Raw genomic sequence first — 16975 nt, forward strand, 5'->3', positions numbered from 1 at the left:
ATTTGGTAAAGAACATTATTTATTAAAAAAACATACCTGGTAAATAATGGTGTGGATTTGCCAAATTTAGAATTGGTACTGCGCCTTTGAAAACTGAGCCTGAAAGGTATGAAGGTCTGTTAGTTGAATGAAAATAGAATTGTTTAATAGCACTTGTAATGAATATCTTTTAATTGAAGATGAAAAACATGTAATAATAAATATACCAGTGTATGAAGATTTGCGTTGTTATTAGTGTTATCAAGCATGTCTATTTAATGTTAACTTATGTATTTGTTCTGTTGGCGTTAACGTTATATTTTTATTCACAGATGGAAATATGTCAGTCGCGTTGTTGTCTCTTTGACACATTCACCATTTCCATTCTCTATTTTACTATCAGACTGCCAAAATCTGCAATGACATTTCATTGAAAAGAAGATGTGAATATTATATTGTTAAGGTTAGTATAAATAATATATATACTTTTTACATAGTCTCTCATAACTCTCTTTTTTAGAGTGGCTCTTGTTTGTTTTATAATATTGATTTAGAAACGACTTGTATGTTTTATAAAATGAAGAGGTGACACCAAGATAAAAAAAATTCTTGTCTTGTCTTGTCACAAAAATAAGAATTATTCGAGAAATCAGAAGGTAATTTAGGTCGACCCGTTTCGACAAAACAGAAATCTAGATCAAATCATTTACAATTTAATAATCACTTTATAAACATGTATCGAATGTTTCAGCTTAATTAATGCATTAATAGCTCACGGTGTTAAATACATACCAGAAACAACACACATGCCACAGGTGGCAGGACAATGTTGGCTTAATACATACCAGAAACAACACACATGCCACAGGTGGCAGGACAATGTTGGCTTAACTTTGATAAACAAATACTGTGGTCTTGGCAATTCAATAATATGTTATCAATGCAAGGCTTCTTGGTAGTTGTTGGCTCTGGGACTTAAATAAACAGTATGCTATTATCAGTGTTTATTTGTTAGTAAAATTATCAGAATTACCGCACTACTGCAACACGCTGGATATTGTAAATTCAAATTGGTAGTACTATTCATGCGTAGTTGTATCTTATGTACTCATTGTATCCTACATCACTTTTTGTGTACAATGCATAGAATTGTGTTGGTTATAACGTATTATCGTAATTGCGAGTTTGTCTTTTTCTTTATTATGAGATTGATAGAATTAAAAATGTAAATTGGGAATATGTCAAAATGACAACAACCCGACCAAAGAGCAGTTAACATAACTGTAAAACTCGTTAGTCGAAATGTTTTGATATCTGAAATTTTTATTTTATTTACTTGCTTTTTCTTGATGTTTTGTTTGTATTTTCTCTCGACTTTCGAGATTTTATTGAATTCTTCAAAAAGGACGCCATAGACTTATCACTGTATTGTTTTACTTCCAGTTATTGACACACAGAGCAGAAATATGTGTTTCTATTCTCACTTATTTTTTTTTATCTAAAATATCTAATTAATTCATACCACAGATTCCACAACTCAATGGACAATTGTTTCTGAATTCCGATTTACATATGACTGGATTCTGACAGTTGAAAAATTGATCATCCATACAAAGTTTTGATGTTGCAGTGGGTATCATTTGTGTTCTTCTATGTGTTGTAGTAAGTAAAGCTAGGGTACTTCTGTGTGTTGTAGTTAGTAAAGCCTTTGTACTTCTTTTTGTGGTGGTATGTATAACTTGAAAACAATCAATGCATATATCCTTTGAAACACAGATTACCTTTAGCAGCATAAATTCATTCCTTAAAGCATTAATTGCGACTGTCATACAAGTAAGATGTTTAGCTAGCTATAAAACCAGGTTCAATCCACCATTTTCTACATAAGAAATGCCTGTACCAAGTCAGGAATATGACAGTTGTTATCCATTCGTTTGATGTGTTTGAACTTTTGATTTTGCCATTTGATTGGGGACTTTCCTTTTTGAATTTTCCTTGGAGTTCAGTATTTTTGTGATTCTACTTTTTATAACCAATCGTAAAATAAATACATTTATACCTTTAGCTCTTATAATTACTAGTAATTATTTTCTGCAACGAGTTCATGTCGAAATTACCAGAGCTACTTATTGTCATAATCTAAGAATCAGATAACATCTTCATATATAGCTACCACTTAACCAAGTGTTGTGTGACCATATAGTCCAGAAAGAATACTTTTTTAAATACAATTTCAATAAAGATAAATCTTTGCTATGAATGCAAAATATGGTAAACCCTTTCAACAAGCAAACGTCACGATAGTGTGTATTAAAAGAGATTTTTTCGTAACGACCGACAATTTTATAAAAGGGTTGACACGCATTATCCTCGATATTTCGAATCTCAGCCTTAACATATACTGAAGAAAACAAAATAGGAAAATGTCACAACAATTTTGCAATACATTCGAAGAAGTTTGATTTTGTTCACCATATATGATACTTTTCGGAAATATATGTTTGGCAGATTCTTTTTTCAGGAATTAAAGGTGGACATATCAGTTCATAGATTTCGTCTCTTAAGAATTAGTTGTCTGTTTTTCTTTTTTCTTTTTTTAGCCATGGCGTTGTCAGCTTATTTTCGATCTATAAGTTTGAGTCCCTCTGGTATCTTTCGCCCCTCTTTTAAAAAGTAATGTTTAATAAAAGTAATTGATTATGCGGACTATTCGAAAACATATTACCATAAAAAAACCATTTTAAACCAGTTTGAACGTCCGGCATTTTATGACAAATGCAATATGAATTTCCTAAGTTCAATGTAAGAGTTCAAACCTTACCTGAGCTGTCCCTTACCAAAAATGCCACAAAACTAATAAACAAAAATACCGAACTCTTATGAAAATTCAAATTGGAAAGTCCTTTATCAAATGGCAAAATAAAAAAAAAACCTTGAAGTTCGGTATTAATGCTATTTCTTTTAGACCTGATTGTATAGCTAGTTAAACCTCACACTAGTATGACAGTCGTATAAATTTTCATTATATTTACAACTAGTTCATATTCACGAGCGTTAGGGCCATATGCATAAAAGAATGTAAAATGGGTCTCATGTAGACTAAACGCGTACAACAAACCAATTTTGATTTATTAGATCTAACATTTACTTACAAAGATGTTCATTACAATGATGTCCCTTATATCCTACATCACATGTACACATGTACCCAGTCAACTTATTTGAACACAATCCATGCATACAAGGATTGTTTGCACAATCTATTGAAAATACGTAATAATGAAAATACATGAAGCATTTGATTTTTATTATTGCTTTTTTTTGCGAACGAAATAAGCTCAAACGATGAAAGTCTCACAAAATTAAAATAAAAAATATGATTTTGAACGACTGTTTATATTTCATTTTTTATTTTGATAAAATATAAAATAGATTTCATTAAACAATAACATTAATTAAATGTACAAAACAATATTTCTGAGATCTCAATTTAGGAATATGTATTTAAGTTGACACAGAAGGCCTGTAAGATGTGTTTGTTGATATGGGACATTATCTTAAATAACATTTAGAGCTTTTTACTTACGATTCACAACTGTAAAGAAAGAAAGTTCATCTACTAACAGAGACGTTAACAAAAATATTTTCTTTAAATGTAAGTTATTGTGCTATATATTGTAAGAAACGTGAATTACAATGCCTGATCAAAAACAAGGGAACGTAAACACCACATCCAGTTAAACATGAAGTTAACGTAAAACTGCTACATTTGTTTTGAAAGAGTTCCAACTTTGCGAAATGTCTTTGCGATAATAATTAACTTTTTAGTTTTTATCCTAACAAAACGTATAGGCATTTATTTTTTGTTAACATTATTGTTCTTTCACTGAAGAAATTATGAGTATTTAAATGACTGCGCTAATATTCTTTGGTTTTTGTTTTATTTTAATGACAATTTGTTCTAAAAATTTAGAAATTAATTTAATGCATTATAGGTACAATAACGACGCATTAAGGCAATGCTGGTCTTACAAAAAATGTCTTCCCACATGCATTTATTATTTTAGCCATATCAATTTTTGTTTTCAATGCGTTTTACTCATGTTGCCGTTCCTACTGTTCATACGCGCGTGTCATTTACAAAAAATCTCATCAGTGACGCTCGCTTCAAAAACTGTTAAAATGACATATTAAAGTAGGAAGTTGAAGAGCATTTAGGACAAAAAATTCCTAAATGTTTTGTCAAATACAGATAAAGGTAATCTTAAGAAGAAACGAATGCTTTGCTTATCTTTCAAGCTGTTTTTGCAGTTCTATTAAGACCTTGTGATCTCATTTTGGTGGCGATCGTTTTTTTTTATTAAGGATTATCCAAGAACACTTGTTGTTCGTAGATCAATACTAAGTGTATCATGTACCAAAACACTGGTCACTGGTCATAGACTGCTTCATTCAGTTATCCAAAAGCCATGATAAGTTAGTCTGGTAAATTATGAAAAAGGTCTTATTGAAGTTGCTTTTCGTTTTTAATCGATTTTTCTTTCCAAAGATAGCAATCGCTGTGTTGTTACGTTTGCTTAGATCGCATATTTTTAAACAGTCACCACTCATTTATCATAAGAATCTAAAATAGCATAATGCAAACGGATCACAGATCGCCACTGTAGTTTTAGATTTTGTTAACAACATGTGACATTTCGAGTCCTGAATTTATGCTTAAATGAAAGATCACTTTTGAAAATAAATACATGCGGAATCAAGAAGATTTTTTTAATTCACAGAAAATTAACAAAGACTAAAAAAAACACAGTCAGACCGTTCCTTTTATTTTAAATTTTGCAAGCAAAACGTGACATTTTAAGATATGAATTCATGCTTAAAAGAAAGATCACTTTTGTAAGAAGAAAAACATGCCGATTTTTTTTAATTCACAAAACACGAATAAAGGCTAAACATCCCAAAAGACATAATCCTTGTTAATGCTTACCATATTCACATCTACTTCCATGTGATCCAGTAAGACAATGGCACCTATATCCAGTATTTCCATTTGAACATCTGCCTCCATTATGACATGGATTTGGAGCACAATAATTGTACTTAGGTTGTCCACTGTCTATAAATGGTGAGAATAATGTATTTTTCATTTACATTGCATTACAGAGTTTTCTGTGTTTATATAAATCATAACCCCATTACTTTAAATGTTAAATTCTGCAATTGTAAACATTTATGGCTACTTTTTTTTAAAAGAGGGACGAAAGATACCAAAGGGACAGTCAAACTCATAAATCTAAAACAAACTGACAACGCCATGGCTAAAAATGAAAAAGACAAACAGAAAAACAATAGTACACAAGACACAACATAGAAAACTAAAGAATAAACAACACGAACCCCACCAAAAACTAGGGGTGATCTCAGGTGCTCCGGAAGGGTAAGCAGATCCTGCTCCACATGTGGCACCCGTCGTGTTGCTTATGTGATTACAAATCCGGTAAATAGTCTAATTCGGTAGGTCACATTCATTCATGTTTTAAGTTTAGATAAAGTGGCAGGCAATTCATGTCAAAACTATACCTTATCCTTAATTGTGCTGAACTATTTTGTTCGGAATATGAACTACTTTCTTGTACGTTCTTCACGATCGGGACCAAAACTTGTGGTTCTTTATCTAAATCTCGCTGTGCAAACGTTTATTTTGTACATCAACTGCAATTTTGCAGCTGTTTTTTTACATGCAGTATAATTATTCAGTTTCATTATTTATGTTTCCAAACGAGGACAGTAATTCATCATAAATAAAGATGTGACACTCATTTTTTTCTGACCGACAATACAATTTACTGTAAGTAATCCCGACCATAAACAAAAAGGCGATAATTTTTTATAAAGATTAAAAACAAATATGAATGCATTACTTCATGTAGTTATCACTATTTTGGTAAAATGCAATATACAGGGCAAAACAAAACCCCAGAAACTGAAACAACTTAATTAAATCCTTTATCGATTATGCTACCTTCATAAGATCGGGTTGGCTGCTAAATACGTTTAAAAAGAATGTGTTCATAGTACACGGATGCCCCATCCGCACTTCCATTTTCTATGTTCAATAAACAGTGAAAATGGAGTTAGATATATAATATGGCAATAACATGAAAAAGATTATATCATAGGGAACATGTGTACTAAGTTTAAAGTTGATTGGACTTCAACTTCATCAAAAACTACCTCGACCAAAAAGCTTTCACCTGAAAACTCTAACCTGAAGCGGGACAGACGGACGAACGAACGAACGGACGAACAATTAAACGGACGCACAGACTAGAAAACATAATGCCCATAGATGCGGTACAAAAATCTAATATGAAACTGATTACCTGATTTCCTTATTAATTCAATTGGTTAATTCTAATGGAATCACATAATATGCAAGGAGGATATTTGATTAGCTCATATATAATATGATAATAATTGGTATAAATAACACCAAAATATCTGATCTCACGATTTTCAAATGGTCATTACTTACTGTTGTATTTGCGCTTTGTATACTCTTTGCCTCATTTGTTTAACTTTCATTTCTTAATGAATTTTGATCAGTAGTCTAAATACACTAACATTGAATTGTTTTAAATCCTCTTTTTATATTTTTAATTGTGTCTAAATGAATTATTTGTTGTGTGTATTTCTTATTAAAAAACAAAAATCTGAGTGTAGAAAATAATGTCAGTATGAAGAAATCATTTCTAAGATTTTACTTTACCAGAAGCCGCAATGCCAGTTGCTGGATAATATATGTATGTACTAACGTATCGAGGTGATGCACCAATAAATAAAGAATCAATATTAAAAATGTTTACAATGTTGTGTTTATATTTTACTTACGACAACAATCGTGTGACCCACAATGTCCTGCCGTAACATCTACAGCTAAATAATAATGACCACCGTGATTCTAAAAGACATATAAAACAAATCCAGTAATTCATCTCCAAACTGTTTCAATTTTGCTTAACTTTTCTTTTTATCATTTATATGTACAAAACAATGAACGAAAAACAAATATGCAACAAATCAACAAACGCCAACAACTGAATCACATTAACTGGGACATCACATACATACAGAATGTGGCAGGGTGAAACATGTTAGCGGGATTCCAACCCTACCCTCAACCTGGGATAGTGGTGTAACAGTTCAATATAAAAAAAACTATAAGAATCCCTTGGAAAAGGCTTAACTCATCAGATGGACTTCAAATATAAATATATCTACCAAAAACACAGAGTGGACGTGGTCGGGTACTTGTATATCTCAAAACCATAAAGACACTAAGTACGGATCTGAGAGTACTCGCGGCTACTGTCAACTAATCCAAAGCCATTAACAACTGATAAAAAACATCTTGCATCTTAGACTAAATTATCAATCCAACTTCCAATGGATTGAGTTTAAAGCATCATAAACAGTCAAAGAAAAACATGACCTTGTGCATTGTCAAAATATAGGTATCGACAGATTGTACATTCGTAAAAGTGTATATTTATATAACAATAATATTTAATTTGCTTTAAATTTACTGATACTAATACCAATAAAAACAATATTCAATGATCTAGTTACAGTGTTGATTGGTAACCTTTCAGTAGATTGTTGGGTTTGATATGTTTGCACTTTTGATTTAGCCATTTAATAAGGGTCTTACATGTATTTTTCCGTCTAGAATTTTCCTTGGAGTTCGATGTTTTGTGTTTTTTTCTCAGATTTTGAATTTAAGAGGAGCTATTTCTCTGTTTAAGGTACAAAATTAAAACAAAAATCTAAAATGGCTTATACATATTGCTAAGGACTATGTTTGAGTATTTATAAATTTACTTACTGGACAGGAAACCAGAACGTCAAGTCTACCGTCAACAATACGTTGATATCCTGTATATTGGCATTGAAGTACATTGATATGAGATCTTTTACCAAAGATGGTGGATACATGGACAGAATGTACTTGCTGTATCTCAAAGTCATGGCTGTTTAATACCCCATGTATTGGATAGAAGTAACAAACGGTTCTAGTGTGAACTTCTGACACAGTGAATTGAACAAAACAAAATGCAAGTATTACTTCTTGTACAAGACAGAGATAAGAGAGACTTGCCTAAAAATAAAATTGATAAACGACATAAATATAGGCATCAATATAAATGTATTTTTCAATGTTATAAAGAACACGTGTATTTGTTGTGACATTTGTCACATGACTAGATATACCGGTTTAAGGTATACTCTAGAGTAATGAGTATTTCACGAGCTAATATAAGCGTGAAGAATTGTAATGGTAAATCTGTGTGTAATTATGTGTTATTCGACGTTTGCATTTCGGACAGTTCAGTCTGGTCATTTGACCCCACCCACCCACCCACTTTTTATTTTGTCAATATTGTAAATTGATGTTTTCATGCTTATGATTGATGTGGATGTTTTTTAAGATTATACATGCTTGAAAAGATTGGTAACAAAATATTTCTTTTGTAGATTGCGTATAATTGGAAAATGATATGTTGAACCAGCGGCTACGGGCGTGCAGACAAATATTCATATAGTGTAAATAAAATGGATAAACATGCTTAACTGTACTGTCCAGGCGAGCTGATATCCCAAATAGTGTTTAGTTTATAAATAACTTACGTTCGTTTGAGTTGACGAACAAGAACATAACACCGCTGTTCAATACTCATGAATGGATTATACGGGTCACAAACCATAATGAAGTGAGAACAATTAACTATAAGAGGAATAACAAAAACTCTCAACTGCTACACAAACAAAAGCTTACAAACATAGACACTGACTATTTGATAACAACTGTCATATTCCGGAACAAAACATATATAGTTCAGGTCTTGTTTAGTAAAGAACATTTACCAAGAAACTAGATAGGTGACTTGTTGTTTACCACATCTTCTTTTTTTTTTAAATTTATATAGTTACACGAAACAGTACTGACGAATGTCCCCTATGATTGTTTTTATGTTACGGTCCCTTTCAAGAGAAGTGTGTATGCTGAGAAAATACCATGAAATTCCAGATGCTACATTTTTCAGTAAATAGAAATTTCAGAACTGCGAAGGAAATTTAAAAAGTCCATGATCAAATTGCAAAATCAAAAACTCAAACATATCAACAGAATGAACAACGACTGTTTAATGAATGATCATTACAGATCATATTCAACATTTGCGATTATTATTATGAAAAGCCTATAAAAGCGAGTCCTTACCATTGTCTAGACTTTGTAGATCACACTTTGAACTGGATCATTTTGATAAGAAGGACATGCACATTATGTAACAGTATATATTATTACATAATAAGGTGCATGACATCGGTATCTGCAAGGGTGTCATGACAAGTAATGTCATCACAATAACACTGCACTATCACTATACTAATTCTTATAAAATAAACTTTTATTTACTGTTTCTTTTCTTTAAGGATGTATTCTTCTGACTTTTCAGTCTCGTTCAGTCTCGTTGAAAACTTGTTCATGAATTATTTCCAAAACATGTGATTCAAGTGGAAAATGTCAATAAATTTTAAAAATATTATGATCAAACATAACTTTGTGAAAATATTGTGTATTTACAATGAATGGTTTTTGAGTAATCCAGTTTTAAAATTTTACGACCAATTAAGTCAGTATTTTTAGCCAATATTTTGAGAAAATTGGTAGGGATACAAAAAATGATTTTACAAGAAACACGTACATCCCAAATCATTTTTGTCTTTTCAAATTTCTTAGATATGTATTTTGTCAATCATTAATAACAAAAAAGTTGAAATAATATGCATTTTGTTCTTAAAACTGAGAAAAATCACAAAAATACAAAGTTGACAGCATGGTAAATTTTACACAAAAAAGCGTCAAAATATGATGAAACTTTCTTATATTAACACATACCTATAGTTTTTTTTATGTAAATCTTATTCAGATTGGTGCGCTTCATCTTTATAGAAAGTATGAAAAAAAGTTTAATTGTGGAACTGTGATTTATTTCACGATAATAGCCCAGAAATAGGTAAAAATTGATGAAAAATGGCAAAAGCATCAACATTGGGCATTTTCAAAGGGCCGTAGCAAGAAAGGAAGTGCACTACCATATGATCTTTTCTTCACCAAATAATTTGTTAAAGCCTTATAAACCCAAAATTCAGGTTAAGAAAAAAAGTTTAATTCTAGACATTTTTGTTTCCTCAGAGGTGTACATCCTTAATGATATCTAACTTTTAATTTCATTGAACTAGATGACTATGTGTGCATTTCTCCTGTTTTGAGTTTATTATTCTGCAGTATTCATTCCCTATCTTCCATTTAATACAAGAATCAAATCCTGTTGAAAAACTTGTTTGTTCAAACTAAGTTTTCAATAGTTTTGGCATGATTCAATAGATGTATACCGACCTGTTATTTGTGGTTTTCTACCTTGTAATTTGGCTTCATCACAGATTTAACTGGCTCAATGATAACGGTTTTCTTATGCAACTTTCATACAAGTAGGGGATTTAGCTAGCTATAGAATCAGGTTTAAGCCACTCTTTTCTACATAATACATAACATGACGTCTGTGACAATGCAGGAATATGACAGTTGTTATCCTTTCGTTTGATGTGGTTGAGCTTTTGATTTTGCTATTTGATTATGGACTTTCCATTTTGAAGTTTTCCTCGCAGTTAAATTTTGTTGTGAGTATACTTTTTTTTCTTAAAACTTAGGTACTTAAACTTTTAATGTAAATTAGGGTGTGAATATACACACTTCTACAAATGTACATACTTGACTTCCAGTCTAGATTGTACCTAACAAAGGTTTTCATGTGTTTTTGGTTAATAAATATATGTCATTTGCTCGGTACCGTTTCATGAAGAGTGGGGAATCATTCGCCAGTATCATGTGCAAAAACAGTGCTTATAAAACACATTTTGACGGTTATTTCAATTTACTACATGTGGTTCAAATGTTACTTATGTCTATGCATTTATCTGTGCCGATTTGTCTTGCATTTGTTTGTACTGCATTTCATTAACTTAGTGTTGTTATTTTGCTATCGTTAACATTTTAACTTGACATAAATCGACACCTATCTAGGTCTCAGTCATACCTAATGCAAAACAAGGAATGGTTGTGCATACAGAAATCTGCTTGTTAAAGTTAATGTAGGACCGTCTAAAATGTATATTTTTTTGGTTTATTTTCAACGTATGTTATCCGAAAAAAAACCTAAACACAACTGTCCCAGATTAAGGGAAGGTTGGGATCCCGCTAACATGTTTATGCCCTCAACATTATGTATCCCATTATGTGCCTGTAATTTAGTGGTTGTCGTTTGTTTATGTGTAACATAGGTTAGGTCGTTAGTTTTCTCGTTTGAATTGTTTCATTTCTGGGCCTTTTATAGCTGACTATACGGTATGGATTTGCTCATTGTAGAAGGTCGTACGATGACCTAAAATTGTTAATGTCTGTGTTATTTGGTCTCTTGTGAAGAGTTGTCTCATTGACAATCATACCACATCATCTTTTTTATATTGACAACAATTGTGCCAGTTTAACACGTACATTTCTCCTGAGATAAGTTTTGAATACTTTCTTTCATGTACTAGCACCAGGCTGATACCGCTGCTGGTGCTTCAATACTGACATGATTTATAACATATATTTATAATAAAAAAAAGAGGGACAAAAGATACCAGAAGGACGTTCAAACTCATCAAACTGACAACGCCATAGCTAAAAAAGAAACAAGAACAGACAAACAATAGTAAACCAGACACAGCATAGAACACTGGAGACTTAGCAACAAGAACCCCACAAAAAATCGGGGGTGGTCTCAGGTGCTCCAGAAGGGTAATTTACTCGAGCATAAATTAGAAAAGAAATAATTGGAAAGAAAGGTCGACCTAAGATTAATCTGGCCATTCTGTCTACGTCATTTTGTGTCATATAACTACTTACATTTCAGCGTGGTAATGCATCTCTGATTTTAATTGTTTTGGTCTTTGTGTCTTGACGAAGGCAAACCCGGAAAAGCTTTTCATATGCACTTCATTTCTGGAGTGTTTTTTTCATGTATAGCACAATGTGGACCCAACAGCCAGCGCACTGTTTTTATACAAGGGTATTATTAGGTCAATCGTAAGTGTTTTAACATTTTTTAAATTTAATTTTCGGTAAAAAATCCTGAATATAAATACCCGTGAACTTGTTTGAAATACACAATTCGTATCAGTCCTACGTGTAATAAAAAACCTGATTGAAAATGAAGAAAAGGTTACTTCATTTTTTTCAAAAAAGATAATATTAACTGATTAAATTATAAACGCCTTGCTGATGTAAAACGTTTCCTACATCTAAATCCATTAGTATGCCAATTTATTGCAATGATGTTATATAACGTAGCTAATAACATAACAACGCTTTATAAGCATCATATCAATCACATCTTGTATAAACAATATCGTAGAAACACATTTTAACTTGACATAAATCGACACCTATCTAGGTCTCAGTCATACCTAATGCAAAACAAGGAATGGTTGTGCATACAGAAATCTGCTTGTTAAAGTTAATGTAGGACCGTCTAAAATGTATATTTTTTTGGTTTATTTTCAACGTATGTTATCCGAAAAAAAAAACTAAACACAACTGTCCCAGATTAAGGGAAGGTTGGGATCCCGCTAACATGTTTATGCCCTCAACATTATGTATCCCATTATGTGCCTGTAATTTAGTGGTTGTCGTTTGTTTATGTGTAACATAGGTTAGGTCGTTAGTTTTCTCGTTTGAATTGTTTCATTTCTGGGCCTTTTATAGCTGACTATACGGTATGGATTTGCTCATTGTAGAAGGTCGTACGATGACCTAAAATTGTTAATGTCTGTGTTATTTGGTCTCTTGTGAAGAGTTGTCTCATTGACAATCATACCACATCATCTTTTTTATATTGACAACAATTGTGCCAGTTTAACACGTACATTTCTCCTGAGATAAGTTTTGAATACTTTCTTTCATGTACTAGCACCAGGCTGATACCGCTGCTGGTGCTTCAATACTGACATGATTTATAACATATATTTATAATAAAAAAAAGAGGGACAAAAGATACCAGAAGGACGTTCAAACTCATCAAACTGACAACGCCATAGCTAAAAAAGAAACAAGAACAGACAAACAATAGTAAACCAGACACAGCATAGAACACTGGAGACTTAGCAACAAGAACCCCACAAAAAATCGGGGGTGGTCTCAGGTGCTCCAGAAGGGTAATTTACTCGAGCATAAATTAGAAAAGAAATAATTGGAAAGAAAGGTCGACCTAAGATTAATCTGGCCATTCTGTCTACGTCATTTTGTGTCATATAACTACTTACATTTCAGCGTGGTAATGCATCTCTGATTTTAATTGTTTTGGTCTTTGTGTCTTGACGAAGGCAAACCCGGAAAAGCTTTTCATATGCACTTCATTTCTGGAGTGTTTTTTTCATGTATAGCACAATGTGGACCCAACAGCCAGCGCACTGTTTTTATACAAGGGTATTATTAGGTCAATCGTAAGTGTTTTAACATTTTTTAAATTTAATTTTCGGTAAAAAATCCTGAATATAAATACCCGTGAACTTGTTTGAAATACACAATTCGTATCAGTCCTACGTGTAATAAAAAACCTGATTGAAAATGAAGAAAAGGTTACTTCATTTTTTTCAAAAAAGATAATATTAACTGATTAAATTATAAACGCCTTGCTGATGTAAAACGTTTCCTACATCTAAATCCATTAGTATGCCAATTTATTGCAATGATGTTATATAACGTAGCTAATAACATAACAACGCTTTATAAGCATCATATCAATCACATCTTGTATAAACAATATCGTAGAAACACTACATAGTCTAAAAGAGGGACGAAAGATACCAAAGGGATAGTCAAACTCATAAATCTAAAACAAACTGACAACGCCATGGCTAAAAATGAAAAGGACAAACAAACAAGAGCACACACGACACAACATAGAAAACTAAAGAATAAACAACACGAACCCCACCAAAAAACTAGGGGTGATCTCAGGTGCTCCGGAAGGGTAAGCAGATCCTGCTCCACATGTGGCACCCGTCGTGTTGCTTATGTGATAACAAATCCGGTAAATAGTCTAATTCGGTAGGTCACATTCATGAAAGGGAAGGGGATTGTAGTTACGACGTAAGGAACAAATCCGATATAAGACTCGACTAGACGAACCTCACCTAAGATAGGGTGATCACATAGTGCTACTCAAATTTAAGCAGATTTTACTGTAGATGTGGCACACATACAGTAAATTCTGCTCAAATTTATGTAGATGATCGATCACATACTGTTTACCTTTTTCTAGTATGTGTTTCAGTATTTTCCATACCTCATGATACAAATTGGAATAAAAAAAAATGCATTTTAGAACAAACCTAAATGTCAGTTCACTTGAACATATGCGATGTCAATAGTTATCAAAGGTACCAGGATTATAATTTAATACGCCAGACGCGCGTTTCGTCTATATAACACTCATCAGTGACGCTCAGATCAAAAAAAGTATAGAGCCAAAAAGGTAAAAAGTTGAAGAGCATTGAGAGAGGTTTTCTGATTGACAAAACACATCCTCAAAATATATTAAAGCGCACTGAAAGTACTTTGTAAGATACTTTTTGATTCTCTCTTTGTGTCTCAATTGGTAATCAACTTGCAATTTGGAAAACAATATTGAACTTAAGATATTTATATACAATGGAGACAAGAAAAAAATGCGCATCTGGTGCAAGAAAATTGGTACCGTTAATCATATAGATAACACACCTAAGTATAATGTGCACATTATTGAAAATGAATCATTGATCAATTGGAACTAATTTGGTAGGCAAATCTTTTTTTTCCATTGTACAGCTTAAGTCCTTCTATTAATAATATTTATTAATCTATAACAGCAATATTTTCATCAATTTCACAAATGCACTTATGCATAGCTTCTTATCCCGATTCTGTGTTGCTGCTACACAATAAACAAATATAAATACATTTATCTCAGTCATGGGTTATTGAATTTAAAACAGTTGCAAAACTTTTTCGTGTTTAATTTTGAACTACAAAATGTTAAGCCCAATCAACTGTAAAGAATGCATTAGATGCTGGGGCTGTGATATTTTTGATGACCATTTCACCACCACATGTTTGAGACATCATCTGCAATAAAGAAGATCATATGAACAATTTATAAAAAAATGAATGTATCAATAACATAACTAGATTTTCCGAAATGTTCTGAAAAGTAAGAACGAATAAATGCAATTACACAAATAAAAAAAACCCCAACTATATATAAGGCAACAGTTTTGAACTACGGAGGTGTCCCTACAATATAACATTCTTTAAATCGTCTTTATTCTAACTCCAAAGTACTAAAAACTGCGCCTATTCAGCAAAAACAGTTTCTCTTAGGAACTTATCAATTTTTGGTGAATGATTTGACATTATTGTACGTCTTTCGGCACAGCTAAATATATTAAATTGTACAATATTTAAATATGCAAACACGTCAACAGATGAAGTATCCATTGGGAAAGTAAATCTGCGGAAACATCTGCATTTAACAACAAGAAAAAGTCACCTTAAAAATGAGTAATTAATATATGTTACATAAAATAAGAAAGGAAATGGGGGAATGTGCCAAAGTGACAACAACCCGACCATAGAGGAGACAACAGCCGAAGGTCACCAATTGGTTTTCAATGTAGCGAGAAACTCTCGCACCCGTAGGTGTCCTTCAGCTGGCCCCTTAAAAATATGTGAACTAGTACAGTGATAATGGACGTGATACTAAACACCAAATTATACACAAGAAGCTAAAATAAAAATCATACAAGACTAACAAAGGCCAGAGGCTCCTGACTTGGGACAGGCGCAAAATTGCGGCGGGGTTAAACATGTTTATGAGATCTCAACCCCCCTATCCCTTTAGACAATGTAGAAAAGTAAACGCATAACAATACGGACATTAAAATTCAGTTCAAGAGAAGTCCGAGTCCGATGTCAAAAGATGTAACAAAAGAAAATAAATAAAATGACAATAATACATAAATAACAACAGACCACTGGCAGTTAATTGACATGCCAGCTCCAGACCCCAATTAAACTGGTTGAAAGATTATGTCTTCATCATATGAATATCAGGCACAATCCTTCCCGTAAGGGGTTTAGTATCATACTATCATAAAATGTATGAGATGAACATAACCCGTGTCATGTGAACAACTGTTTTTTTTTTTAAATAAATGTGTTTAGTTCCGATGCAAAGACCCTATAAGTGAATCAATATTAAAGCCAAAATATGCAATCTTTAATGACCTGACAACAGTATCGTAACTATATCCCATCTTAATGAGTCTGTTAAAGGTTTTGTAAGCTTTTGATGTGTATACTGACATTTTTGTGCTTTGTAAAGAATATTACCATAAAAGATTGGATGTGAAATACCTGAACGTATAAGATGTTTGCATGTTGAGTTATATTTACGAATTATTTCCTTACACCGATGATAAAATTTAGTAAATGTTTTGACTAGTTTGTGATATTTAAAACCCTAGTGTAATAATTTTTCAGTAATACATAAATTTCTCTCGCTAAAATCTAATACGTTGTTACATACACGAGCGAATCGTACAAGTTGAGATATATAAACACCATAAGATGGTGACAAGGGAACATTACCATTTAAAAATGGATAATTAACGATAGAAAATGAAAAATCATTTTTTGTGTTAAGCTTCAAGTTAATGATATAGATATCAAGATCGAGGAAAAGGCAGTGGTCATTATTAGTATTAGCTTTATTCAAAGTAAGTTCAACAGGATAAATGTCTTTAGTATACATACTGAAGTCGTCATTATTGAGAGCCAATATATCATCCA

The 16975-nt window shown here is 32.2% G+C and overlaps 1 protein-coding gene across 8 annotated transcripts in view; it reads right to left on the reverse strand.

The window, feature by feature from the left end:
- LOC143057099 (uncharacterized) overlaps positions 1-16975 on the reverse strand; it is a 47095-nt gene that overhangs the window by 8784 nt on the left and 21336 nt on the right. For 2 of the 8 annotated variants that reach the window (XM_076230332.1, XM_076230329.1), the window contains exons 1-8: positions 9260-9337; positions 7865-8137; positions 6871-6940; positions 4967-5095; positions 3132-3239; positions 1502-1717; positions 825-953; positions 37-99 (exon numbers count right to left, since the gene is read on the reverse strand). In XM_076230332.1, the coding sequence (XP_076086447.1) occupies positions 37-99; positions 825-953; positions 1502-1717; positions 3132-3239; positions 4967-5095; positions 6871-6940; positions 7865-8137; positions 9260-9262 (991 nt within the window). In that variant the 5' untranslated portion in view covers positions 9263-9337. Of the gene's footprint in view, positions 1-36; positions 100-824; positions 954-1501; positions 1718-3131; positions 3240-4966; positions 5096-6870; positions 6941-7864; positions 8138-9259; positions 9338-14962; positions 15251-16975 lie in introns of those variants that run through there. The other 6 variants (XM_076230337.1, XM_076230333.1, XM_076230336.1 and 3 more) reach the window with 4 other exon arrangements.

The sequence above is a fragment of the Mytilus galloprovincialis genome, chromosome 13, assembly GCF_965363235.1.
Source record: "Mytilus galloprovincialis chromosome 13, xbMytGall1.hap1.1, whole genome shotgun sequence".
Taxonomy (NCBI): Eukaryota; Metazoa; Mollusca; class Bivalvia; order Mytilida; family Mytilidae; genus Mytilus; species Mytilus galloprovincialis.